The 24,300-nt window shown below is 47.2% G+C and overlaps 7 protein-coding genes and 1 long non-coding RNA gene across 8 annotated transcripts; 3 read left to right on the plus strand and 5 right to left on the minus strand.

Annotated features, from left to right (window-relative positions):
• LOC9660199 lies at positions 1-1,004 on the minus strand. The gene is made up of 5 exons (XM_002965149.2): positions 688-1,004; positions 444-626; positions 320-389; positions 182-253; positions 1-130 (listed from the first exon to the last, which is right to left on the minus strand). Exons 1-5 carry the CDS (start codon positions 955-957, stop codon positions 78-80), a joined length of 648 nt encoding a protein of 215 aa, XP_002965195.2. The 5' UTR covers positions 958-1,004; the 3' UTR covers positions 1-77.
• A 178-nt stretch (positions 1,005-1,182) lies between these two features.
• LOC9660200 (protein EARLY-RESPONSIVE TO DEHYDRATION 7, chloroplastic) lies at positions 1,183-3,293 on the minus strand. Its single transcript, XM_002965150.2, has 5 exons — positions 3,203-3,293; positions 1,916-3,065; positions 1,677-1,843; positions 1,533-1,617; positions 1,183-1,458 (listed from the first exon to the last, which is right to left on the minus strand). Exons 2-5 carry the CDS (start codon positions 3,004-3,006, stop codon positions 1,275-1,277), a joined length of 1,527 nt encoding a protein of 508 aa, XP_002965196.2. The 5' UTR covers positions 3,007-3,065; positions 3,203-3,293; the 3' UTR covers positions 1,183-1,274.
• Positions 3,294-5,638: 2,345 nt separating this feature from the next.
• LOC112344650 lies at positions 5,639-6,570 on the minus strand. The gene is made up of 4 exons (XR_002991789.1): positions 6,372-6,570; positions 6,172-6,319; positions 5,998-6,113; positions 5,639-5,934 (listed from the first exon to the last, which is right to left on the minus strand). It is a non-coding gene; the product is annotated as an uncharacterized LOC112344650 (long non-coding RNA).
• Positions 6,571-7,072: 502 nt separating this feature from the next.
• On the minus strand, positions 7,073-8,833 carry LOC9660201. The gene is made up of 6 exons (XM_002965151.2): positions 8,479-8,833; positions 8,249-8,423; positions 7,912-8,175; positions 7,778-7,859; positions 7,521-7,720; positions 7,073-7,470 (listed from the first exon to the last, which is right to left on the minus strand). The coding sequence occupies exons 1-6, from the start codon at positions 8,643-8,645 to the stop codon at positions 7,159-7,161; spliced, it is 1,200 nt and encodes a 399-aa protein (XP_002965197.1). The 5' UTR covers positions 8,646-8,833; the 3' UTR covers positions 7,073-7,158.
• Positions 8,834-8,918: 85 nt separating this feature from the next.
• On the plus strand, positions 8,919-9,744 carry LOC112344589. Its single transcript, XM_024669618.1, has 5 exons — positions 8,919-9,139; positions 9,195-9,245; positions 9,304-9,408; positions 9,470-9,547; positions 9,608-9,744. Exons 1-5 carry the CDS (start codon positions 8,942-8,944, stop codon positions 9,674-9,676), a joined length of 501 nt encoding a protein of 166 aa, XP_024525386.1. The 5' UTR covers positions 8,919-8,941; the 3' UTR covers positions 9,677-9,744.
• Positions 9,444-11,072, minus strand: LOC9660202 (proteasome subunit beta type-2-B). The gene is made up of 5 exons (XM_002965152.2): positions 10,789-11,072; positions 10,612-10,735; positions 10,443-10,560; positions 9,693-9,986; positions 9,444-9,636 (listed from the first exon to the last, which is right to left on the minus strand). The coding sequence occupies exons 1-4, from the start codon at positions 11,055-11,057 to the stop codon at positions 9,724-9,726; spliced, it is 774 nt and encodes a 257-aa protein (XP_002965198.2). The 5' UTR covers positions 11,058-11,072; the 3' UTR covers positions 9,444-9,636; positions 9,693-9,723.
• A 32-nt stretch (positions 11,073-11,104) lies between these two features.
• LOC9660203 (thioredoxin-like protein CXXS1) lies at positions 11,105-12,040 on the plus strand. Its single transcript, XM_002964801.2, has 3 exons — positions 11,105-11,270; positions 11,478-11,600; positions 11,790-12,040. The coding sequence occupies exons 1-3, from the start codon at positions 11,190-11,192 to the stop codon at positions 11,931-11,933; spliced, it is 348 nt and encodes a 115-aa protein (XP_002964847.1). The 5' UTR covers positions 11,105-11,189; the 3' UTR covers positions 11,934-12,040.
• Positions 12,041-12,755: 715 nt separating this feature from the next.
• LOC112344709 (pentatricopeptide repeat-containing protein At4g02750-like) lies at positions 12,756-14,159 on the plus strand. Its single transcript, XM_024670023.1, has one exon. The coding sequence runs from the start codon at positions 12,756-12,758 to the stop codon at positions 14,157-14,159; it is 1,404 nt and encodes a 467-aa protein (XP_024525791.1).
• Positions 14,160-24,300: the final 10,141 nt, after the last annotated feature.

Below are 24,300 nucleotides of genomic sequence, written 5' to 3' on the forward strand. Positions count from 1 at the left end.
CAAGATGAAAGTTTGTGCTTGACTGACCACAATGCACGTTCATTAAAGAAGTTAGGTCTGTAATTACATCTAAGATATCATTCATGTTTTCCCTCCAGTGCTGTGAAAATGTCCGTCCTGGTGACCATGCCTGCACAATAGACAACGACGGTAAGAAGTTTCAAGCTAAACTACTACTCACCAATAACTGCGTTGGAATCGTTTACTATAGGGATCCTATGGATCTTCTTCTTAAGCATGATAACAGCAGCATCTTAGAAAAAAAAAGAAAAAGAACTTCAATAAAAGAAAAAAAAATTCAATGAAGCTTTTGATTCACCTGAAACAGTTTTGTCGGCAGATAATGTGATTGCTGGTGAGCTCATCACCTCAGAGACTGGCGATTTCAGCTGAAAAGATTCACACATTTCTTAGATGAGACTGTTTGAGAGTTTTTGTATTACCCCGTTGGTGGCCTTGTCTCGGTCCTTTCTAGACACCACTCCAATACACTTGCGCTCCTCGTCCAGCACAGGAACTCCAGAAACCTCGTCAAAGCAGTGCTCGATCGCCTCGAGAAGATCGTCCTGCGCCGCCGAGAAGCGAAGCCCGGACATCACATCCGCGAGGAGGGTTGATGGTTGAGCCTGAGACAAGATCAAACTCCATCAACTCCAAAGCTCCAACAAAGCTCTCTGCAAATTATACCTCGGCCTTGAAGAGCGTGGGCGCGAAGTGGAGCGAGAGATCCTCAAAGTTGAGCATGGAGAAATTCTCGGGCCACTCACCCGACGGCAGAATCTCGACATAGTCTGCTCCCACCTTCTCGGTCTTGACAGCTCGAATCCCCCCTCCCCGGACCTTGGAAACTCGCGAAGATCTAGCCGCTACAACCGGGACGCCCAAGAAAGCCGAGCTCCCACGCGCTGGATCCCTCAGCAGCAAGCCACTCCCGCAAATCCCCCTCAAAACTGCCATGCGATCTAGCTTGCTTCTTAGAAAAAATTAGTGTTTGTTGCCCCTTCCTGGCATGGATAGTCGCTTCCCACCGAATGCCCGCGTGCCATGTGGACCCGCCAAGCGATTTTTCTTTGACTCGACCCCACAAACCAAGGATAAGAAGAGCGTACAGTGTCATTTTCTTGTCGTGTGGAGGCCAAGTGTCGTGTTAAAAGAAACTATGTCTAGTATTAAAAGAATCTATTTGGCCGCAAACCATGGAACTCCTAAGCATCGAATTTCTATTCTCTATTTGATCGTCCTGTTATTATGCACACAAGCCACATAGTTTTTTTCTAGCGCTTGGGTTCGATCCCGTGAGAGGCCGCCTTGGCGGCGGTCTTGAGCACAGACGTTGGCTTCATCACGCTCTTGGGATTGATGGCGTTGCGCAGCTTGGAAATGGTCCATGCCGTGGAGACTAAATGGCCGGCGGTGGCCAGGCCTTCGTGCGCAAACTCGCCAGCCTTGTCTCCAAATCTGCGAGGAAGATGTTCGTCATTTCAGGCCCAACTTGAAAATGCATCCTTATCTCACGAAGAGAGGAAACATACCTGTGAGAGATTGCGCCGGTTGTCACCACAGAGCTTGTGTTAAGAACGTTTGTTCCAGCGACCTCAACAGCGTCGAAAATTTTTCCTGCGAAGTAGAAGGAACATCCAGTTAGACGAGTACATCAGTGTCAACTAAGCACGTACCGAAACCGTCCAAAGACGCGAGAGCAATCTCGCCGGGTAACATCTTGAAGAATTTCTTCCCGGCCCTCGAGTTTACAATCGAGGTTGTAAAGAATCCAGTCACTGACACGACACCCGTGAGGACTCCCTTCGCTACTTTCTCCGACATCTTAGTCACCCTCTTGGCTCTGATGGATCATCAAAGAAACGTTAGCTTTTCTAAAGAACAAGACCTTGGAAAAAAAAAACACGAGACGTACCTGCGAATGTTCCTCATTGTCCGCGGGCTCACCTCAGATGGCTTGCCGCAGGCTCCTGAAACACGCCTTACAAGCCGTCCAGTCCTCTCCAAATTCGTGACTGTCGTCTCACTGCACCAGAAAATCCCCCTGATTATGTGCCCGGTTCCGCTGGCAATCGCTCGAGCCAGGCTGCTGTTATAGTCGTCTACGTTGGGAGCAATGGTCGTCCAGTAAGCTGTAGAAACCTCCTCGGATGGCTTCTTCTCGGTGATGGCGTCCGTTGGAACCGGCTTGCCAGGGAGGTCCGAGCTCACCACCTCTCGCGAAGACGCCTCAGGTACCTTGCCTCCATCCACCTTCTTTACATCTTCCTCCGAGCCCTGGAGCATGGTTGGTGCGGAGAAATAGCTGTACTGTTCCAAGATCTTGTCAAGCTCTCCGAGAAGCTCCTTGTTGCCGTCAACTTGGAACGTAACTCCATAGTTGAGAGTCTCAGTTGCCTTCGAATCCTTGGGCGGCTTCTCGTCGTCGTCGGCGTCCACACGCAGCGAGAATACGTAGTGCGATGGATCGAGCTTTGTAGCAGGCAAGTCGTTCACAACGGGCCACTGGAGTTCATCACCGACTCTGGCGAACAGCGCCACGTCTGTACCGTTTTGCAGCAGCTTCACCAGGACGAACTCGCCAGATGCCAGAATAACACTTTCCTGCTCGTCGATGAGATGCGCCAGACACCCCGGGATCTTTACCAGCACTTCCTCAGATGCTTCCACCACAGGAGGCTCTTTCGCATCACTAGTCTCTGCACCCTTGGAAGGAGGAGGGTGATATATATCTGGATAGAGCTTCGAAGTCGCTCCAGCAACTTTGTCCAAATTCTCGTCACGCGTTGGAGACCTCACCTTCAGACCCGTTGTCGGATCATACTGAGCGACCTCGTCTTTTGCTGATGACGGGATACCGTTCACTTCTCTCGTAACACCCTCCGGTGGTGCCGGAGAAGGCAGACTGTTAGAGCGCTCGAAAGCGGCGGTGCTATCACTCTTCTGACCTCCCATCCATTTATCCGATCCAATAATGAACGACGAACGCCCTTTGAACCACTGCATTCTTGTGTACCTAGCTGGAATTCTCACCTCAACAGTAGCAGCTCCCGAAAGCTCTAGTCCTGGAACACAAGAACGACTTGTTAGAACCCTTTCGAGAAACGACTCCAGAGAACCCATTCGCCCATCACAGCAAGGACACGGATTCTCAAACCCACCAGCAAGAAATAGGAATCCACAGGGATCATGAGAGACATACCTGAATTTTTCACCTCCCGCGAAGAAAGCCCGGTAACAGACCAAATTGCTCCAACTGCGCCCCGCTTTATACTCAACCTTTCGTGGCAAACTCACAGTCGTCCAGCTGGGAATCCCATCGGACGCGATGGACACCGCGTCATAGCCGTGTGGCAGTTTGCTGTAGTGCCACGTTTATAATACGGATACTTAATGAAAATTCCCATAGTTTTCTTTGGCGCTGGAGATAAGCAAAAATTTGTTAAAACCTTTAGCGTAACTCTTACCGGCACTATCAACAAAAATGGAGGGACATTTGGAGATCCCTGCACTACTTACAACCTCATTTACTTGTATCTCAGTCAAGTCTAGCTATTGGGACGATCGATCACCTACATTGAGAAAATGAGAAACGATTGAAGAGCTTTGGAAAGTGATTTTACCTTCAGTGACGCTCGTTACGATATTTTGGTGATTCTAAGCTTTGCCTTGAGATCCGCCACCTCTTGTTCTTGTTGCTGCGCATTGTTTTTCACATGAATATCCGCGAAAAAACAAAAATCTACTACGGGCGTTACCTTCCTCAGTGTTTGTATCTGCAACTTGTGCTCTTCATCCATGAGGCGCCACTCGAGTGCCATCTCGTATTCGATGGTGTTCGGCTGGGAACAGTGTGCTGTGGAGACTGCCTCTTTCTGCAAAACGCGATTAAGTGCCTGGTTCACTTGAGTTAAAAGAAGGCTTACAAATTTTTCCGTCTGCACCCGCCAGTACTTCTCAACAGGAAGATGTCCAGGAAACTTTTTTGCTCTTGGTCGTTCCACCGCAGTTGCAATACAAGGCCTGCATAAACAACACAAAGTAGATTCAAAGCGTGAAAGCAAGAAAGAGAACAATATACCCCTCCTCTTCTGATAAGATCACACAATTTTCCTGGATAGTCTTCAAAACACGGTTGCCTTTGTCGGCATCTCGGAAGGCTAGCACCGCTTCTCCTGGTCGAATCACCGGTTGCAGCAGTAGTAGTAAGCTATATGCGGATCGCTTACCTCTTTTTGATTCGAACTTGCAACACTTTGGCGGAACAACAGCGACTTCTACATCCGCTCGAATGTCTTTGAAAAGGAACACCAAGGCTTCCTGCATAGAACTTCAGCAAGAAGACATCCGTGATTCCTGAGAGTACCTTCAGCTCTTCAGAGGTGTAGCCAGTGCCAAATCCCATCAGCATGATGACCTTGCCTTTGTCGAATGCTTCGTCCAGCTTATCGTTCCATCCCAGCTTCTTAAACGCGTTCTTGAGCGCCGGACGCTTCTCCTTCTCTGGTCGTGTTTCCTGCGTTGAAACCGGCACAGGCTTCTGCTGCAAGGTAAATGAGAAAGCAAAACTTGAAAATCACCTGTGGAGCGGCTTCGTTGGTCACAACCAGTTTTTTCTTGACTGGACGTTCCAGACGATCATCCGCCGGCCTCCGTGGGCATTTCTTCACAGCTGCATTGTAAGAAACACCGTTCAACACAAAGCAACTTTAAACTATAAACAGCATACATAAACTCTTTGTCTATCCGACTCACCTCCAATTCGCTCTAGCGCTTCTCTGAGATTGCAATGAACTTCTCCGAGAAGGAAATCGTAGCACCTCGAGACGTAGTAGCGAGCTCCACTAATTTCCTCCTTCGTGGGCGCCCAGTTCGCAACTCCTTCTGGGCAGTACAAGACTTTAACCGCACACTTTTCCTCCACGACATTCTGGGTGGCAGGACAAGAATCGTGAACGGCGAAGCAAAAAACTAATGTTTTCATACATACCAGATCGTTGGAGTCCTCGGCGCCATTCCCACTGCCGAGCGCCAGGAAGAGCTCCTGGTCGCCGGCATCCACCTCAATGTCGAGATCTTCGCGCCGATAGAGCCACCGAACGACCACATTCCCCTTCTTCGTGATGCGATTCTCCCACAGCCGCACGACGAGGCCCACAAACGGGAGCTCCGGGTCACGGGACCTGAGATGGATGAAATCGTAGAGGCAAATCTCCTGCCTGTCCAGAAGAACGGACTCGTACTCCCGCTCGAGCTCCCCGGAATCCTCCCTCTTGCTCTTGCTCTTCCCCCATACAATCTGCATCGAGGGCCGCGATCGAGGGAAGCGGTTCGGCCGATCAGGGCAAAGATCGCGACCGCGCAGCCATTGCCGAGAGGAGGCAAGAAAGAAACGAGAAAGAAAGAAAGCTCGGCGCTTGCGTGATCGTAAAGCTCACCGATCGGGCGCCGCGATCAGCCGACGAGTCGCGGCAATGCAGGAAAGGAATCGCCCGGGCGACGCGATCGCCGACCTAGGCGTGGCGGCAACGAAATAAGGACGATCAGGGCAAAGAATCGCGAGCTTGGGAGGAGAAAAGAGTGAGTCACATTTGTTTGCCGCGATGCTTAAAGGCGGTCGCCCTAGGGAGAACTCACATTAAGATAAGCTAACAACGCATTAGAATTAATCGCGATTTAGTTCTATCTACAGATAAACTTCTCGCATTTTCTTCGCTAGTCAAACAAAAAGAAGAACTTACCGCGAGTGGTAAAATGGATCCAGCTTCCTCCCTTGCTTCGTCAATCCATGCGCGCCAGGCTTTGCTCCAAGTTTCCTCCGGGAACTTCGACACGATCAAGCGAAGATGGTGTCCAAGCCAGCGCCGGAAAGGAGCACACTCGCCATCGTGCCAGTAGCTCGAATCAGGCAGTGGAATCTCGTTGATCACATCCCTGCGGATGAAAGCACGCATGAGCGAAACGATCAGAGGGAGAAAACCATGACAATGTCAATACCTGAAGAACTCGAGAAACCTGGATGGTCTGTAGACGTCGCTAGACTGTAATTCGACACAAGCCGGCGTTCCAGACCAAACACCGACGAACGTCAACTCCGTGAACTCCGGAAGAAACTGCGCGCCAGAAAGAAAATCAGTCTCTAGTGCAAGAAATAAGAACTGCGAAACTTACTAGCGGTTCTTCTCGTCACGCCAAGACGCAAATCTATGGCCGGTTCGCAGCGCAGACCCGGTCACGTCTTCCAAGGCTGCTTTCTCTCGCACTTCACGGCTGATCTCCTCCTCGAAAACATACTAAGAGCCGACTTTAGCGACGATAACTGCAAGACAAAACAATCACGAATCAAGAACAAAGAAAGGAAACACACGTACCAGGATAGGAGATCATCGCACAAACTGGATTGTTTCCAAGAACTTCAAGCTTGCTCTCGACTGCAAGCGAGCAAGGTAGCCAGAATCCGGGAAATCTTGCAAGAGCTTTGCCTCTGGAGGATCCGAAAGCCGGCAGCTAGAATCCGTGCTTGAGCCTCGAGAGGCGATCCAGAAATGGGATCCATAGACACATCCTCGACCGGAACATCTCCTCTCAGAAGATCAAGATGCCTCCTCCCATACCGGAGATCTTGGAAGAAGAACAATCGACAAGTCACACTTGATCCCGACCGCCATTTGGTCGCCACGTTCTCTTCGCTCTGGTCATGTTTCGAGCGGTGGCAGCCATCGTCAAAGACACTGGAAACAAGTGCCGGGAACAATCTTTCCTGTCGAACTCCAGCCTTCCATCCTGAAAGTACTTCCGGCGGCTCTGGAAGTTCTCTAGGAGTAGCGTACCAGCTGCCCCCCCGGGACTATCTCCGCCAGAGGACCTTCAGTCGATCCTCGTCAGGCAGATCGAGGACGAGTTCATGTTGATCAATGATCCGGAACATCGGCTCAGAAACGCACCTTGGCTCCTTCTTTTCCAGTGAACAGAAACGCTGGAGCTGACGTTTACCCAATCTTCCTCAGAGAGAGAAGCCCTCGCCATAGCCCAAGAGCCCTAAATAAAATTTAAAGGGGAAGCGTGGGAAATGTAAAGGTAAAAGAAAAGGGCCTAGTTGGTATTAGGGCCAAGTAGGCAGCCGCAGTCGTGGCAGGATTTTGAGCGTCGGATCAAACACTAGCGATGGATTGAAAAGCTCTTGGAAATGTAGCGACATGGTTGGTGGCCGCCTCCTCGCGGTAGCTGCCTTCTTCGCCGCACAGCCTTGTTCATAAACACGGCAGCCGCGACCTTGGAACCTATAGAACTAGAACCATGGCCGAGCACCACTGCCCAGCCTAGAAGAAATACACTTTGCATCAGGAAACTCACTGGTTTGTGACGATCGCTTCCATTCTGGCTTGTTCGATCTGCGCTGCCGCCACCATAGCTTTGGCTATGCGAGCGTGAGCTAGCGAAGAAGTCCTTTCGTTCGAGCTCCAAAGGTATCTGTGAAAACCACGAATCAAGCAATGGAAGATACACACGGCGTCCCATACCTTGTTGCAAAGAGTCACCGCGTCGGGCTTTGCTTTGCGCCTTTTGTCCAAGCCGGAGCTCTTGTATGATCGTAAGTTGTGTTCCATCTTGTTGACGTAGCTCCAGATGCCGCGAGAGAAGGCCATTTTTGCCATCTCTTTCCCGACGCCAATGTCTTCCCTGTGAAGCATTTTCACCTCGCAAGCATTGCTGCCAGGAACTAGAGAGAAGGCATACCATAAAACATGAGAAATCTGGAGAGCCAGAGCACTCTAACCTGCTTGAATTCTCCAGCCCGATAGGTACTCTTTGACCCGCTTAAATTCCTGTCGCCTTGGAGCAGCAGGATGTTCGCAAGCCTGAGAGAAAAGCTCATAGATACAAAAAGAAAAACTCAGCCGGAGAGGATACCTTGATGACACAGAAGTATGTGTTTTCCGCAGCTTTCCAAAGCCTCCACGCGAGAACGTATTCTCTCGCCATCATCAGCGGAAACTTTTTCACGGTCCGGCCGACCTCCGTTCCGGATTTGAGACACAAAGCCAGCTGCTCGTGCTTCAAAACCGTGCTATCCCACTGCAAACGAAACTCGTTGTCCATGTAAAAATCGCGAAGCAACTCGGCCGTGCAATTCTCAAAGGTTGTAGTGCTGAGATACTCGGTCGGCCCTCCGTCCTGTCCACCAAAGAGAAGATGAAAGAAAATCGAAAACTTAGAACGTTGGAAGTGTCAGAGATTGAATTGTCACCTTTGGTTCACGACGCTTTGCAAAATATGAGACACCATCGTTGCGTTTGTCAAGAACAACGCTCCAGTTACCACTGCTTTGATCGACTTCGTCTAGCTCCTCTATGAGCTTTCGCAGCTCCGATTCCTTTATCAAGCTTTCCAACGCTGTCGCGGGACACCTGCTTGTTTCAACACTGCCAAAGAAAAGAGAAATGAAAACCACCAACGAGACGAGCGCTATAAATTTACCACGACCGCGCTTTCGATGCCCTCGCCTTCCTTCCAAAGATCCTCTTGACGCTCGCAACAATGAATCCCAGGCACCAGTAGAGGAAGAGAATCCCTAGCGCTACCCACGTCGCAAACACCTCGTGATTCCGCTCGCTGCTCTTCACAAATCTCGACAGCACGCCCATAGCTGGCTCCGCGCGCGCGGCAATCGCATGATCAGCAGCAATGCGCCGGTGGAGCGCGATCGGGACGACGATTCACAGCGCCAGGAACCCTAAAAACGGCCTGGATCGATCGATCGCGGAGGAGGAGCGCCAAACCTCACGAGGATTGTGGACTGCGCCAGCGCGCCATGGGGGGCGATGCGGTCCAGGAGCTGGATTGTGGATACCATTTACTCTGTGGGACCTAAAACGTTCCACTCGAGGACAAGGCCCCCACAGAGCTTTGAAAAGAAATATTTCGTGGCTAACAAGCGGCTATGGCGTCTCTCTTTCTTTCTCCTCCCTCATCCACGCTGCGATTCTATCGCCATGACAATAGCGCCAGGTCAGCATCGTCCTCGCAACGATGTGCGGCCTGGAAGAAATCGTGTATCCACGCAAGGCGAGCGAGAATCCTGGCGATGGGGTTCAAGATCAACGAATCCTACGATAGCGCCGTGGAGCTCGACGCCGAGGTATGGTTCCTTCGCTCTAGGAGAAGCTAAATCCGCGAGATTGGTGCGATTCCAGCGGGATAGCGCGCTGCGAAGCCTCTTGAGCTCGGAAGCATTTTGCAAACAGGTGATCTTGGCACGAAATTCTCGATCGATCGCCTCATGGATTCATCCTCATCGACCAGGTCGCGAAAGAAGCAGGGATTTCGGAGACCAGCGGCGTGGAATTTCTTGGAGAGCTCTTCCAGCCGGTGCCATGGAGTCCGAGCACCACACACGGCATGCCCCAGGTAACCATTTCTTCCACTAGCATGAAATATCACCATAGCTAAGCTTGTTCTTTGTGGCTAGGAATTCGAGAAGTATCATCACGACAAGGAGAACTACGTGATCATCAATGTACCTCCAAACTTCATGTTTAAAGCCAAGGTATGAGAATTCCCGGCCTCGGAGGAAAAAAAAAAGAACTTTTTTTTTGGTGTGCTCCAGGTATTCAAACCTTCGCGGCTCTGCGCAATCTACAGAAAAATCAAGGAGGAGTCACTCAAAGCAACTTAGAAGCTCGCTTTCTTACCGTGTTTTGGAGGAACAAAGTGAACGGAGGATCAGCCTTGGACTTGCATGGATGTGGATGCCTCTCCCGGATTGATAACCGGAGGAGGTCCCGCTGAAGGAGCTGGCTCCAGGCTCCTCCACGCAAGATCTCGAGCGCCGTCCTTGTCCACGATCTTGAGCACGAAGCTGTGAGGCGAGGCGATCAATCGCTTGCGGATCTCTGCGATGCACTTGTCAGCGAGAGCCATCCCTTCTTCCACCGACATCCCCTTGCGGAAGTACTTGTCCATGACAGACAACACGAAGTAGCTTCCTGCGATTGAAACGAGCGAGCATCAGCAAAAGCGATGAGAAGAACCAAAGCAGCGATACAAAATTCTCCTGACCAGGACGAGAAATAGAATCAGATAAAACAAGCAAAAAAACCACTACGTAGAAAAAAAAATGCGAGAACAAACTTAAGTGAAAACCGAACAAGTGAACTCTATGATCACGTAGAAGAAAATGCGAGAACAAACAAAAGTGAAAACCACAAAGAACAAACAAGAGAACTCTATGATCACGTAGAAGAAAATGCGAGAACAAACGCAATGAAAACCACTAAGAACGAACAAGAGAACTCTATGATCACGTCGAAGAAAATGCGAGAACAAACGAAAGTGAAAACCACTAAGAACGAACAAGAGAACTGATCACGTAGAAGAAAATGCGAGAACAAACCATGATCATAACGAAGAAAGCAAGAAAACGAGAAAGGAGTTCTACGTACCATAGCCGACGGCTCCCTTCTCCAGCTGATGGAGAGTGGCGATGTAATCCATGAAGTAAAGCGATGGCCCCTTGCCCTTGTCAAATCCTCCGAGCATCAAGTTCACATAGTATGGGTTCTGAAACAAAGATCTTCAAGGCTCCAGGAAAAGAACTAGCACAAGAAATACCTTTCGAAGCGCCACAGCCAATTCGTTCCGAGTGAAGCTTGCGGCCGCGGCCGTGGACAGCGGAATCCCGTTCCGGAAGTTGTACAGGTTGATGTTCTTCTGGATGTACTCCGAGAAGATAACCCTGTAGAAGAATTTCTCACTATCCCTAGATCTATGGAGCTTGATCGAGCTCACCTATCACCGGCTTCGCCGCTCGTCGCCATGAGCTTGTGCGAGTCGAGCTGCAAGATCTTGTCCTCGGTCGTCTTCTGCACGACGATGCTCTGCACGACGGAGGTGTCGGCGCCAAGAATGACGAAGCCATCGCCCACGAAGCCGAAGATACACTCCATCTCGCGAAGAACCCTAAAGCTCCCGGCAATATGCCAAGAATATACGGCAGCCGGAATGTGCCTCACAAACAGAATATGCTCCAGAGATTGACGGACGATGCGTTTCTTCATACGGAATGTCTCATCCAAAATGATCCACTTTGTGTGCTTTTATAAAGTCCTCCGTGGTCCATGTGGGACGGCGCCTAAGAGTACTGGTTTTTCAACGAGCGAACCACTCGCGCATTTGCTCACATTGTTTCCATGGCGTCGCGGGTAGTGATGGTGGAATCTATCTCGGATTGGGACGGAATTCTCAAGCAAGCCAAATCGCAAGACGCGATCGTAAGCAAAAATGGCTTCTCTCCCCCTCGCTTTGATTGATCTCCCCCTGTTTTTGATCTTCCCAGCGAATACCTTCTCTAGCGCTCGTGAATATAGAGATTGAGATTCTCCCTCTTTTTTTTCTTTTTTTCTTTTTTTGCTCCTTTCCTTTCTCTCTTGCGAGAGGTTTTAACTGTTCGTCGTCTTCTCTGTGTGATCGTATCTTAGATTGTGGCGCACTTTTCCGCGGATTGGTGCGCCCCTTGCAAGTACATGGCCTCCACATTCCGCGAGGCGTCCACGCGATTCCTCAAGCTCATCTTCCTCACTGTGGACGTGGATGAGCTCAAGGTAAGTGAAAACCAGAAAGGCTCCCCCAGCCTAGATATTTTTTCCCCCCAGATCTTTTACCACTCCTCTCTCTATCTCCATCTCCATTCATGACCTCTCTCTATCTCCATCTCTACCATTCATGATCTCATGATCCAGTTGGTTGCTCCTAACACTCGCTCTATCTGACCAAAAACATCAAATCCACAGGAAATTGCCACTCGATTGGAGGTCAAGGCAATGCCCACATTCGTGTTCATCAAGGACGAGGAGGCGATCGGCCGGATTGTGGGCGCGAATCGAGAACAGCTCGTCAAGAGAGTGGCGGCTCTGGCCACTACAGTAGCGGAATAACATCTGGATAGAACAGATTCGATCGATCACTTCTGTCCAGACACAGAAAAATTTGATGAATCCCAAATAGAAATTTGGTGGAAAATTATTGGCCCAGTGGGCCGCAATGTCTACAGAAATCCCCCACGTGGAAAACAGAGCAGTGCTTCGTTTGACTGGATCTTAGTCAACGGTCGTAAAATAGTCAACCATCAAATCGCATTGCCGCCGGAAAGAATCAACTCCCAGTCAAATCCACCAGTCAACACGAAGTGATGAATGGGACCAGGGTTTGCGGACCGCAGCGGGTGCCTCGAGTCGATCCAGCGCTGCGCGAGCCTCTCTCACGCGATCCAGATCCACGAGCGCGCGCGCCGCGAGCTCCAGGGCGATGTCTTCCTCGCCAACAAGCTCATCGAGGCGTATGGCAAGTGCGGCAGCCCCCAGCGCGCGCGATGGCTCTTCGACGCCATGCCCGCCAAGAACACCTTCTCCTGGGGCGCCATGCTCTGCGCCTACGCCTCCAACGGGCGCCTGGACGATGCCCGGCAGGTGTTCGACGCCATGCCCGAGCGCGATGGCTTCTCGTGGAACCTCCTCCTCTCGGCGTTCGGCCAGCGGGGGCAATTGCGAGAGGCCAAGCTCGTGTTTGATCGGCTGCCAGGGAAGGATCTCGTCTCGTGGTTCTCGATGCTGGCGGCGTTTGTACACGGCGGGCGAGTCAGAGACGCGCGAGCCATCTTCGACCAGATGCCGCAGCAAAACCAGGCCTCCTGGAACTGCATCCTCTCTGCATATGCCCAAGTTGGGCATCTGGATGAATCTTGCGAGATCTTTGAAACGATGCCAGAGCGGGATTTAATCTCTTGGAATGCGATGCTTTCGGCATTTGCACAAAACGGGGATGTGTTTGGAGCGAGGAGAGTGTTTGAATCGATGCCATTGCAAAACCAGATTTCCTGGAACGCAATGCTTGCGGCATATGCCCAAAACGGGCATCTTCACGACGCTAAGAAGACTTTCAACTTAATACCGGAAAGGAACGATGTAACTTGGAATACCATGCTAGCTGCGTATTCGCAAAACGGCCAACACGACGACGCCAAGCGTATGTTCGACACGATGCCTCTTCACGACCAAGTCACGTGGAACTCCATGCTGGCAGCATATGCCACGTCAGGGCATCTGGAGAAAGCCGAGAGTGTCTTCCACGGGATGCCCGAGAGAGACATGCTGACGTGGAACTCCATGCTGTCGGCCTTCGCGCACGCCGGACACGTCACCGAGGCAAAGCGCGTGTTTGATGACATGCCACAGCGGAATATAGTGTCGTGTAACGCCATGCTGGTTGGATTCGTCCACGCTGGCCGCCTAGTAGACGCCAGGCTGGTGCTGAATGGCATGAGAGAGCACGACATGGTGTCGTGCACGCTGATGCTTTCGGGATATGCCCAGTACGGGCATACGGCCTCCGCTCGGGAGATCTTCGACACGATTCCGTCCCAGAATCACGTCTCGTGGACGGCCCTGATTGCCGCGTTTTCCCTGCGGGGAAACCTGGAAGAGGCGAAATGTATGTTTGATCAGATCCAACGGCTGGATCTCGTGCTTTGGACCGCCATGCTGGGAGCGTATGCCCAAAACGGGCATGTGGAAGAGGCCAAGGTGATGTTTGATTCCTTGCCCGAGCAAGATCAAGTGTCATGGAACGCGCTATTATCTGCATACGCGCAAAATGGAAACATCTCTAAAGCCAGGCATGTCTTCGACACAATGCCCAAGAGGAACACCATGTCTTGGGCGGCTATGCTCTCCACTTATGCCCGGAACGGGCATTCCAGGGAGGCGTTTGATGTGTTTGATCTGATGAGGGTGGTGGAGGTTCCGGATTCGACTTGTTTCGTGGCCTTCTTGCTCGCTTGCGCACACGATGGGAATGTTTCAAGCGCCAAGAATTGCTTCGTGTCCATGAGACAAGACTATAAGGTTGCTGCTACAAAGCAGCACTACTGTTGCTTGATCGATGTTCTTTGCAGGTCTGGGAGACTCTTAGATGGTGAGGACCTCATTACAAACATGCCTTTTGTGCCTGATGAGTATGAATGGATCTGTTTTCTAAGGAGTTGCATGAGGCCCGGGAAGAACGAGCTCAAGCAAGCCATTGATGCAACTAGGTTTGTTGTTGGCCAGAATCCAAAGCATGGAGCTGCATTTGTGCAGCTAGCTAATATTTACTCCAAGCTATAGTCAGAGTACATTCTTCTATAAGACTCCTCCATAAACCTTTTCCAATTGCAAGAAAGGAGCAAAACAACTGGCTTCAGCTTCTTCGACGGGGTAGTGATCAACCGAGCCAAAATGGATCGTCTCACTTGCTTGCTTCTTGGCCTGGAACACCACCACGAACAATTACAATTGCAAAATCATCGCCACTACTACAACAGCACTAAAAGCAGCTGTTTCAAAGTTGCAGTACCCTAGAACTGTTTCTCTGCAGCCATGCCAGTGCAGCAATACTTTTGCAAAGCAATGCGTAACAAAGTAGCAAGTAGCATAAGCATTGGAAGGTGCTGGCTGGAGAGTGAGAAGCAATGTGTTAATCATGAGCAAGACCGACTGGTGACCACGGTACAAATTCCTCTTGTGCGCTTGAGAACAACTAGTGCTAGGAAGACAAGCACTTCAGTTCCCCTTCAGTCAGTCATTGCTTGAAACAAGATCTAATAAAGACAATAAATAATGAAGAATTTCCATGCTTCTTTGTCATCTGATACTATAAATAAATGTTTAAATTGCAACAAGAAGCTAGAGTATTAGTGTTTCGGTCAGTGAAACAAATTAATAAATCATAGTTTTATATTACAACATATTTAATTGCAAATAAATATAATGCAAAATATATAATTACAATTTGTGAGTGCATAGGAAATGGAAAGGGAATACAATCAATTAGCCCAAAAACCCTAATTTATATACAAGAATGAGTAGTCCAAATTGAAACCAGTTCAACAATTACCACAATACCACTATGTTAATATTAACATATGGCATCATAATTGTACACTTGGACCTCATGTCCTCCCCTCCTCTGGAAATGATGAAAGACCATCAAGGTTCTTTTGTAGATGGGTGGGGATGTAGAAGAATATCAAGAGGAAGCATCGGTGAATTTGTAGGTGGTGCCAATTATTTTTGATTTTGTTATATAGAGTGTTTTATCTGTTGCACATGCATAATTTCTAGAATATCGGTTTGCTAAATGTCATGCCGAATTTCATAAACTTGCTATCCAATTTGCTACAACACCTAATACAATCCTTTCCATTGAATAAAGAGCCCCTTAGATAAACCATATATCATGAAATGGGGAAAACAGACTAATATAAAATCATCCACTTTGTACTTTAAAGGTGGATGATATGGGAGTTATAACACCATTGATGTCCCACTTCTACATGGAATAGGTGTTTGGCAAATTTTGCTCGGATAAGTGAAAGTATGATCATCAAGTATTGATCCTATGACCTAGCATCGGCAACTTGTGGTAATCAGAAAAGTAAACCTAGCTCCATTGGTAATATTGGATCATAATTATATAAAAGTTTATATGGTGAAACACTAACAAAACTCTACACCCTTGTGACATATGCATACTGAAAAAATGCTAAATAATCATTTCAATTCAAATGCTGAAAGTTCATTGTAAGAAACCAACTCTCTAAGGTGCTGAAGGCTAAAACCAACTCTAAAACCGAGTTCAAGACCAAGTCTGAGATCGAGTTCGAAACCGACTCCAAGACCAAGTTCAAGACCAAGTCTGAGACCAAGTTTAAGACCGAGTCCAAGACTGAGTTTGAGACCGAGTCCAAGATCGAGTCCAAGACAGAGTCTGAAGTTGGGTCCGAGATTGAGTCCGAGACCGAGTCCGAATACTAATATAGGTCATGGGGTGAAAGCCCAAAGCATGTGTCTCCTAGGGGAGGGGGCTGCAGGGGGTTCCAAAAGTAGAGTGTGGACCATATTTGAGCTCACGAGCTGAAGAGTTGAGCTCACGAGTTGAGCTCAATTTTCAATTGTAATTTAGTACAAACATTATAAACTTTAAAATTTTAAAGTTATGGCGAACTTAATAATTTCATAACTCTCTATATATTATATAGATAAAAATGTTCTAAAGGACACTTCTTGTTCTAATAATTTAAATATTTACTACATGCAATAATAGAGACGTTTGTTAGAATATAAAATAAAATGTTTGCAAAAAGAGTATTCTTGTCACTTCTTTAAATTTGTACTCTGTGCTTTCTAGCTAGTAAATGTCAAGTTTGTCAGAATTTTAAAATTATTAAATTTGAATTAAGATTCTATATAAGGCCATATAACCATTTGAAAGGAAAAAAAAACAACTGTGATGGTACATATGCTCTCACAATACATTATAACATCATACACCCAAAAGACTATCACGAAATATTTTTTGAGAAGGTAAAGACAAAAATGGAGACTCACAAATACTATGGGCAGTATTGCGAAAAGAACCTCACAAGTATATGAAATGAAAAGTGAAATAATAAAATATTTTTATTAATTATATAAGTTTATATTATTGATAGAGAATAAACATCGATAGTGCTAGAAAATCTAATTAGCTCCAAAAGTTTTCTGCAACTCGGCAATAGTAAGGCTTGCTTGGTGTATATGAATATCCACTTTAGGATCCTGGTGCAAAATGTTGATGAAGATGTAGTACATATGCTTGCAAGGAGCATATGCCTTCCCATGTTCTTCGCGCTTCGTAAAGTCTGAACATGTGCAAGAAGAAAAGTCTTGAATGGCAATTGTGTACTCTTCACCTTCTGTTTTGACTGTGTATTCCTTTGCGAGCGCAGTGATGTACTTCGTGGAGAGAATCTCACACTCAAGTGTTTGAGCCAAGTTTATTTTACCTTGCTTTTGCTTGGAGACGGTACCAATAAATTTAACTGCCTTACCTTTTCGTGCTGGCCTCCTGTGCATCTTTGTAGGAATAGTTCTGGTTCTATCACTCATATCTCCAACTCTCCTCTCAAGATTGAAACCAGATTTCTCAAGGTTTTCAATCTCATCTGAGGTGAGCACAACCCCATTAGCAACCGGCCATTCTTTAGGTACTGCATCAGGTTTTGTCACTATAGTGTCTTCAAGCCGCTTTGTATAGTTGACATCAGAGTTGCAGCAATATAACCAACACCATCTTGAAAATCCTGCTTGCTTTTGTTCCCCATGGAAACATGGGGCTGGAACAGAAGCAGACTTATCACCATGGATCCAAGCCCAACACTTGCCCCTTGGAAGCATCCCCACACACCTTACATTTGATTTCGCTGGCACTCGACGGATTGCCTATTGCTTCGGCTCCACACTATGATAAGCAATTTCAACCTGCTGTGATGCACTTTCTTCATCAGCCACTTGAGGTGGTTCGGTTCTGGGGCGATGTCTTGGAGCAGAATGATACTCAACATCAGGCCTGTGAGAGCTTTTTGCTCCAAGATCCGTGCCAACATCTTCACTAGCAAAGGAAAATCGACGCTTTGAGCGGACGGTCTTCATATCACCAACAGAAGCCCGAGGAGTGTACTCTATAGATGTGCCGCGGACCACTTCCTCCACTGCAATTGCCATTGTTCGTGCTGGTGGAGTCACTTTCTTCTTCATCCGATCGTGTAACATCTCAACCGAAGGTCCTGTTCCCATGTATCTTCCTTCCTCAAATGCCAAGGCTTTTGAAGACTGCTCTACAGCGCATATCAAATCTGATAGACATGTTTCATATAGACTCATCTTCCCTTTCCCTACCTCAGAGGAACGCCAGCTCTAATGTTTACTCTCTAAGAGATTCACAATTAGGGTGTATGCAAGATCCTCAAGTGGTTGATCTTTATAAAAAGATGATATTAAAAAGCAAAAAAAAGAGAGGAAAAAAAGAAAAACCAACCTGAAAAAAGTGATGTCCCCATTGGAATATTCTAACTTCCCACCACCCCAACCACGACTCAAGTTGTGGTAGACAACTTACGTCAGTATGGCCATCTTCATGCCACCACATTTGGATCTCGTTTGCTTTTGCCTCATGCTCTTCTTCAGAAGGTGCAGCCTGCCATTGTTTGCACAACTCCTTAAATGCTAATTGGAAATCTGGCTTGATAAGGTGGCAGTGTTGGTTTAGGCTCTGAGCCCAATGGAACTCACAAGTCCTCTCACGACCTTCTAGGGGTAGACCATTCCCAAAGACTGCCCGGACACCATTCCAATTAGCCCCAACCCCATCTGCCATGAAACCGCGAAAGTTGGCAGGCTTACCAGTCCGCTTCAATACAATGTCGGAGAGGGACTTCCAAAATATTTCTTGAGCCATTTGGTCTTGTACTTTAAACTCTGCCATTGCAATTGTCAAGTTACAACGTAGCCTGTGAAAAGTGCAATGTTTAAAACCATTTTAAGATAATGAGAAAAAAAATTAACTCGGATCATACACATGAGCTCCCATGGTTGTCCAACCCGCCACCCGCTCCATATGGTCAAAATGTACCCATGCATTAGCAAGGTCACTCGACCCAGACATATCCATTCGGGAAACAAGATCCACACCAGAGGCAGGGCCCATGGTAGACATTTTGAAAACGAAGGGGCACTCTTGCTCACTAACGACTTGATCTAGAAATAAACTCCCATGGATAAACTCATAGGGACAAGTCCGTTTTAGTTCAAGGATTGAGTCGATTTTTTATTGGAGTTTCCCCTCTCGAGATTCACACATCCAAAACTTTATCCTAAATAAAACAAAATGTAAGAGAGATATTATTGAAAAGTATGTAATAATATTTTCATACCTCCTGAGGCTAGTTGCAGGTTGCATATGTCGTAGTAACTCCCGCAAGTTAGCCTCATCCAGTTGAGTATTCTTGTAGTCCGGATCAAGTAAAGTATTTACGATAAAATCCTTGAGCACTGTCTTTTGAACATGCTTCGGAGTTGCAGATGAGTTTCTCACAGTCTCTATCTGCACTGCATCTTTGAAATGGTTGATTGAACTTTTTTGTATTCCTTCCTGCATTGGATGTGTGTGCGTGCCAATATGTACTGCAGCTCTACCAACCTTTCCATCCCGTAGAAGAAAATAGTACATCTTGGCCCTGTAGATGGCACGACACAATGGAGCATTCTTGCAAAACCGACACTTGAATCCAACACCAATAATGTCACGGAGGGGAGGATTGGTTGCAGATCCTTCAAAAAATATGGAGTTTTTACCGCACTCTTAATTGCATGCTTTATTCACACAATCCAAATACCCACCACAATGAACCATGGACACTGTGCCTTTGAAATGCTGGAAATGTGTGGTCTTGATCTTGCACCAGTTGTGGACATCCTGCTTCGTCTCCATCCCTTTTCGTTTTGAGCTGACAAGAGGTGGTAGTTCAAAGAAGATATTGCTATTGTATGTAGATGGGAGCTCGCTAACAGGCCTATGCAGAAAGGAACGAACATTGATAGAGAGGCGGGAAAACTGGAAAGCATTGCAAACAGCTTGGAATATCAGTGAAGTTGGAGTTTGGAAATTCTTGGCTTGCACTGGACTAACATCTCCACTAGAACTAGAAGAGGAAGAAATGATGATGACCGACTCTTGCTTCACATTCACTTTAGCAGGATCACAGCCTCACACTTTGATTGGAGATCCAAAAACTCGAATCTCTTTCGACTTGGAATGTTGCAAATCCCAATGTTGTCCACCTTCACCTACACCCGAAAGAAGAAACTCCGATCGTTCAACTACACCAATGTTGTTGCGAATCACAGCTTCCAATGAAATAGAACTGAGAGAAAGATCGAAACGTCGGCAAAGAAAACTTTCTGAAATAAGACTTTGGGAGAAAGAAAGCGGTGGGTGATCTTGGTAATGCAAAAGGAAGCCCTCCATTTTGTTGCCTTTAAGTTTTGGAACTCTGAACTTTTATAACGAAATGTCACCTCACATGTGCTATGCCATTATGTGAAAAGATACTAGGGGGATTTTATTCTAGGATCTAACATCGAATAATGTTGTTATAATAAATTTTGTATGAAGTATATAGGACTATGTTGTACAATATTAAAAGTCTATATACATTGAAATAAAAAACATACTCAAATTTATTATATGCACTAACTTTTGGTAGAACGGAAAGAAATATCACCTCAAGCATGTGCCATAATATGAAAGATAGGAATGATTTTATTCTAGGATCTACCATCAACCAATTGTTGCCAAATAAATTAAATATTGTACATATTTTCAGTACTTCATTAAAGCTAGAAATCATCACATTCTTCTGAACTCATTTAAATATATTCCATCTTTGTACTACCATCTATCACCTATAGTAAATTATCTATATACATTGCTTTGGAAATAACACCTTATGATTTAATAATCTTATATTTTCTAACAATTTCGTACTGTGATCAATTCAACACATGTGTCTGTGACATTATTTCACATTATGACATAGTCATATTAGAGCACACCTCCATTATTAAATTACAATTCAAAAGGACTTTGTCACGTGATCAAATCTAGGGCGGAATAGAAATTGTATAGTGCTAGATTTATTATTTATTGTACAGTGAAGATTTACTGCATCCACGATGAACGGCTGTGATGAAAGTTAGGTTAGGGTTAGGGCAGCTGCCGGCGTTAGGGTTTTACAGAAAGTAGAGCGGGAGATTAGGAGTGACTGCGGGAACAGAATGCCGCCAAGAGTAAGTTTTTTCTCCTCCTCCACTCCCTCTCCTCCACTCCCTCTCCTCCCCGCCCAGCGCCCCCGTGCCCATGCCACGCCCAGCGCCGCCACACCCAGCACTACCGCGCCCACACCACGCCACACTCAGCACCGCCACTGCCCAGGGCTGCCAAGCGCCGCCCACTGCCATGCCACGCCCAGCGCAGCGCTGCCTAGGTCCGCCACTGCCCAGCACCGCCGCTGCCGTTCCGCCGCTGCCCAGCATCGCCCACGCCACGCTATGCCACGCCAGCGCTGCGCTGCCTAGGGCCACCGCTGCTGCCAAGTGCCCAGGCCGGGCATTTGGCTGGGCACTCCACCTGGGCCAGAGCAAACCTGTCCCAGAGCAAACTGCCCACGCCAAGTCCGCGCAGGCCGGCCAAGGTGCTTGGCCGGCAAAAGCGCCAAGTGCTTGTGCCAAATGCCCACGCTGGGCATTTGGCGCGAGCCAGCCAAGTCCAAGCGCCAAGGCAAGGTTCTCGGGCAGTTGGCCTTGGCGCGGGCCGGCCAAGGTGCTTGAGGGCGTCCCAATTCGCCGGCGAACCGGCGCCTGCACCGAGCCCACACCCTGTTCCCCTCTTCTTATGCATTTATAATTTATAATGTTTTTTTTTTAATTTTTAGAAACGGAAGCAACTACAAAAGGAGAGGGATGTTGGATCAAAGAGAAGACATGAGGAAGATGAGATCCAAGACGACAATCAAGTTGACCTTCAGATAGAGATTTCCACAGCAACAACTCTACCCTCTTCCCAACCAGATAGCTCCAGTCCACATGCACCCCCACCACCACCATAGATGCCACCACCACCATTACCACCGCCACCACCTTCACCACCATTACCACCACTGCCACCTTTACCTTCATCACCACCATTACCACCACCGTCATCACCACCATTACCATCATGACCATTACTACCACCACCGTCATCACTACTATTACCACCACCACTGCCACTATCATCACCACCACCAATGCAACCATTGTCATCACTACCATTGCTGCCACAACCACAAATGCCACTACTCTTAACATATTCACAAAATATGGCAGAAACGGAGCAGTGCCTAAGTGCGCTTGATGCCGGTGTTGGGCCAGAGTCAGGGGCTAGATCTGATAATGGTGCTACTGGAGGTGTAGCTGAAGCTGAAAGAGAAGTGGAGCTACCTGAACACATTGTCAACAAGCGCTTCCAAGAGACAGTTTTGAGAACTAAAGAGAAGGCCATTCACACGACTCTAGAGTCTCTCAAGTGGGAAGGCCCGGGGCATATGATCCGAGAAATCCCACTATGTCGATTCACTCAAACAAGCATCGTTCGGTCTGCTTCAACGCACTTCGTCAACATGGACATCTATAGTCTGTACAAACAGAATGGCCTTGGGACAAACATAGGTATGTTCCTTGTTTCAGTCTTCAAGCCAGGAATGACAAATACCCTCTCGGTGTCACCGGAAATCGAGAGGGATTGGGATGACATTTGGAAAATGAAGTCCCGCAAATTTGACATCAAGCTTATGAGCCATCCTAAGACTTAACAATTTGTGGGGAAAATGTTCTACATTATCGACGGAAATCATCGCTGGTGCGCGTGGATGAAGTGCATTCGAGAATGCTTCCGAGACGATCCTGTCTATCACATCAATGTTCCGGTTGGACATGTACACGTGAGAGGATCTCTAGATGTGGCAAGGCTTGTGATAGCTTGCCACAAAATTAATGCGTAAGTACCTCTCCCTCTTCAATCACTTTTAACAATTTTTATTTTGCAGGCTGGGACAGTTTGCAGTGCAGAAACAAAGCCTAGTACATGATATCGAGCAGATCCAGTTTCTTGCCAATCTCGACGAGGATGCAGTCTGCAGCCACTATGGTGATGATTTAACATCACTTATTCGGCATCAACGAGGTCGTCAGGATGCCAATAGATGGTACAAGAATCCAATGGCTTTTATGACAGTTGTGTGGAGTAAGGTATGTTCTTTCAAGTATACTTTTTATCATAGAATGTTTGTGTTGTTTTCAGCCATTGGTGAAGGTTAAGCAAGATGCATATGCACAGTCGCATCGAGCTAAAAATGATCAAGAACTCTCAGAGCATTTAGCTGCAATTGACAAAAAAATCAACAACACAAAGAAGACAAAGGTAAAAAAATTACTTAGTGTGGCTGACCCTCGACGCCCAAAGGAGTGGTTTGATATTATAATAGAGATTGCTTGTCATGAAAGTAAGTATTGTTTGTGTTTACATGAAGGTTCTCACAAAAGTTATTTTTTAGTGGGCAAGACTCCAGATGAGATTATTTACAACATCTCAAAGTCAAAGCTTACATATGAGGAACAGATACACATTCTGAATGACCTCAATAGTAGACTTAGGGAAGGAGAAAAAGGTTTGGACAGTATGATGGAGACTGTGATGAGGAGGACCGTCTACATTTCACAAACTGTATATGAAGAGGAGATGTTTCTAGCGCCTTTCATAGGGGATGATCCTGAGCAACTTCCATTTAAGGACTTCGTCACCATTGAGCTTACAAAACTCGGAGAGGACTGGCTGCCAAAGAAGGCCACAAGCACGACTCCATTTGATAAACAACTTGCCCAACCTTACTTCATACATTGAGCGGCTTTCAGGTAACATACAATTTCTCAACTATACTCAATTGTTTATATTCTATTATAGGTATCTCCAATATAGAGGCGTTCCTCTCGAAACACCGGTATGCACACGCCTCCTGAGGCATGGTGTGAGAGATGGAGGCATGTACCCGACAACAATGAAGTTTCCAGCAGCAATAAAGCGTGCTTGTCCTTGGGAATTGGAGATGCCAGATTATGAACCAACCCACCATGAGGCTGCAAGAAGCAACAATGATGACGAAGAGAATGTCGACCCTATTGGTGCCAATGGCGAGCAGAGTGAAGATGGCGGCGAGAACGAGATTCTTTGAGACGAAGTCGAGCAAGAGAACCAAAACGTCCAAGAAGTTCTACCTCGACGAAAGTGTGCAAATCCACATCTGGAGGAATTAGTCAACAGTGATGATGATCGTCCAAGACGTCCCCGTAACCGAGGAACTTCTCGAGGTATATTTCTTTTAATTCTCTCTTTTTCTTAGTTCCTCAAAATGGTTGCAGCAAAAACTGTCGGGAGTAACTTCATTCCAGCTCGTCTTGATGCTCGAGAAGAGGACTTGGAGGAATTTACATCTACCACACGCCACATGACGGTATGTAAATTTTTCTTAAGTTCACATCTTATCTTTGTCTTCTCCCCCTAGATTCGCCCTGTATCTCTAGTGGCATTCCGTGGTGAAGTTAGGATCTTTATTGGCTCTTATAGTTCATTGATGGCATCTTTTGAGGAAGATGCTGAGAATATGGCTATCCGGCAAAAGTGGGAGCGCTTTTGTCAGAAGATCCATAGGCAACCGCTCAAGAGCACAAACTTCATGCTCTTTGATATGCCAGATGGTCTTCCAAACGCTAATGGTGATGTCCTAAGCTAGAATAACCTGACTAAAGACCACTTGAAGGATGCATTCCTTTTGGCAGCAATTCTCCTTCACACAAC

The sequence above is a fragment of the Selaginella moellendorffii genome, unplaced genomic scaffold, assembly GCF_000143415.4.
Source record: "Selaginella moellendorffii unplaced genomic scaffold, v1.0 SELMOscaffold_5, whole genome shotgun sequence".
Lineage (NCBI taxonomy): Eukaryota > Viridiplantae > Streptophyta > Lycopodiopsida > Selaginellales > Selaginellaceae > Selaginella > Selaginella moellendorffii.

Bases quoted from the DNA above. Each gene is read 5' to 3' on its own strand.
- LOC9660202 (XM_002965152.2), bottom strand. From the start codon at position 11,057: ATGAAGAAACGCATCGTCCGTCAATCTCTGGAGCATATTCTGTTTGTG. The intron at 10,736-10,788 runs GTGAGCTCGATC...ATTCTTCTACAG, and splicing joins AGCGGCGAAGCCGGTGATAG to GGTTATCTTCTCGGAGTACA. The intron at 10,561-10,611 runs GTATTTCTTGTG...TCTTTGTTTCAG, and splicing joins TGGCTGTGGCGCTTCGAAAG to AACCCATACTATGTGAACTT.
- LOC112344709 (XM_024670023.1), top strand. From the start codon at position 12,756: ATGCCAGAGCGGGATTTAATCTCTTGGAATGCGATGCTTTCGGCATTT.
- LOC9660199 (XM_002965149.2), bottom strand. From the start codon at position 957: ATGGCAGTTTTGAGGGGGATTTGCGGGAGTGGCTTGCTGCTGAGGGAT. The intron at 254-319 runs GTGAATCAAAAG...TTTTTTTCTAAG, and splicing joins TGCCGACAAAACTGTTTCAG to ATGCTGCTGTTATCATGCTT. The intron at 131-181 runs GTGAGTAGTAGT...TCTATTGTGCAG, and splicing joins CGATTCCAACGCAGTTATTG to GCATGGTCACCAGGACGGAC.
- LOC112344589 (XM_024669618.1), top strand. From the start codon at position 8,942: ATGGCGTCTCTCTTTCTTTCTCCTCCCTCATCCACGCTGCGATTCTAT. The intron at 9,140-9,194 runs GTATGGTTCCTT...GTGCGATTCCAG, and splicing joins CCGTGGAGCTCGACGCCGAG to CGGGATAGCGCGCTGCGAAG. The intron at 9,409-9,469 runs GTAACCATTTCT...CTTTGTGGCTAG, and splicing joins CCACACACGGCATGCCCCAG to GAATTCGAGAAGTATCATCA.
- LOC9660200 (XM_002965150.2), bottom strand. From the start codon at position 3,006: ATGCAGTGGTTCAAAGGGCGTTCGTCGTTCATTATTGGATCGGATAAA. The intron at 1,844-1,915 runs GTACGTCTCGTG...ATGATCCATCAG, and splicing joins ACAATGAGGAACATTCGCAG to AGCCAAGAGGGTGACTAAGA. The intron at 1,618-1,676 runs GTACGTGCTTAG...TCTACTTCGCAG, and splicing joins CGCGTCTTTGGACGGTTTCG to GAAAAATTTTCGACGCTGTT.
- LOC9660201 (XM_002965151.2), bottom strand. From the start codon at position 8,645: ATGGGCGTGCTGTCGAGATTTGTGAAGAGCAGCGAGCGGAATCACGAG. The intron at 8,424-8,478 runs GTAAATTTATAG...TTTCTTTGGCAG, and splicing joins GCATCGAAAGCGCGGTCGTG to TGTTGAAACAAGCAGGTGTC. The intron at 7,471-7,520 runs GTATGGGACGCC...TGGTTTTCACAG, and splicing joins CGGTGACTCTTTGCAACAAG to ATACCTTTGGAGCTCGAACG.
- LOC9660203 (XM_002964801.2), top strand. From the start codon at position 11,190: ATGGCGTCGCGGGTAGTGATGGTGGAATCTATCTCGGATTGGGACGGA. The intron at 11,271-11,477 runs GTAAGCAAAAAT...ATCGTATCTTAG, and splicing joins CCAAATCGCAAGACGCGATC to ATTGTGGCGCACTTTTCCGC. The intron at 11,601-11,789 runs GTAAGTGAAAAC...TCAAATCCACAG, and splicing joins TGGACGTGGATGAGCTCAAG to GAAATTGCCACTCGATTGGA.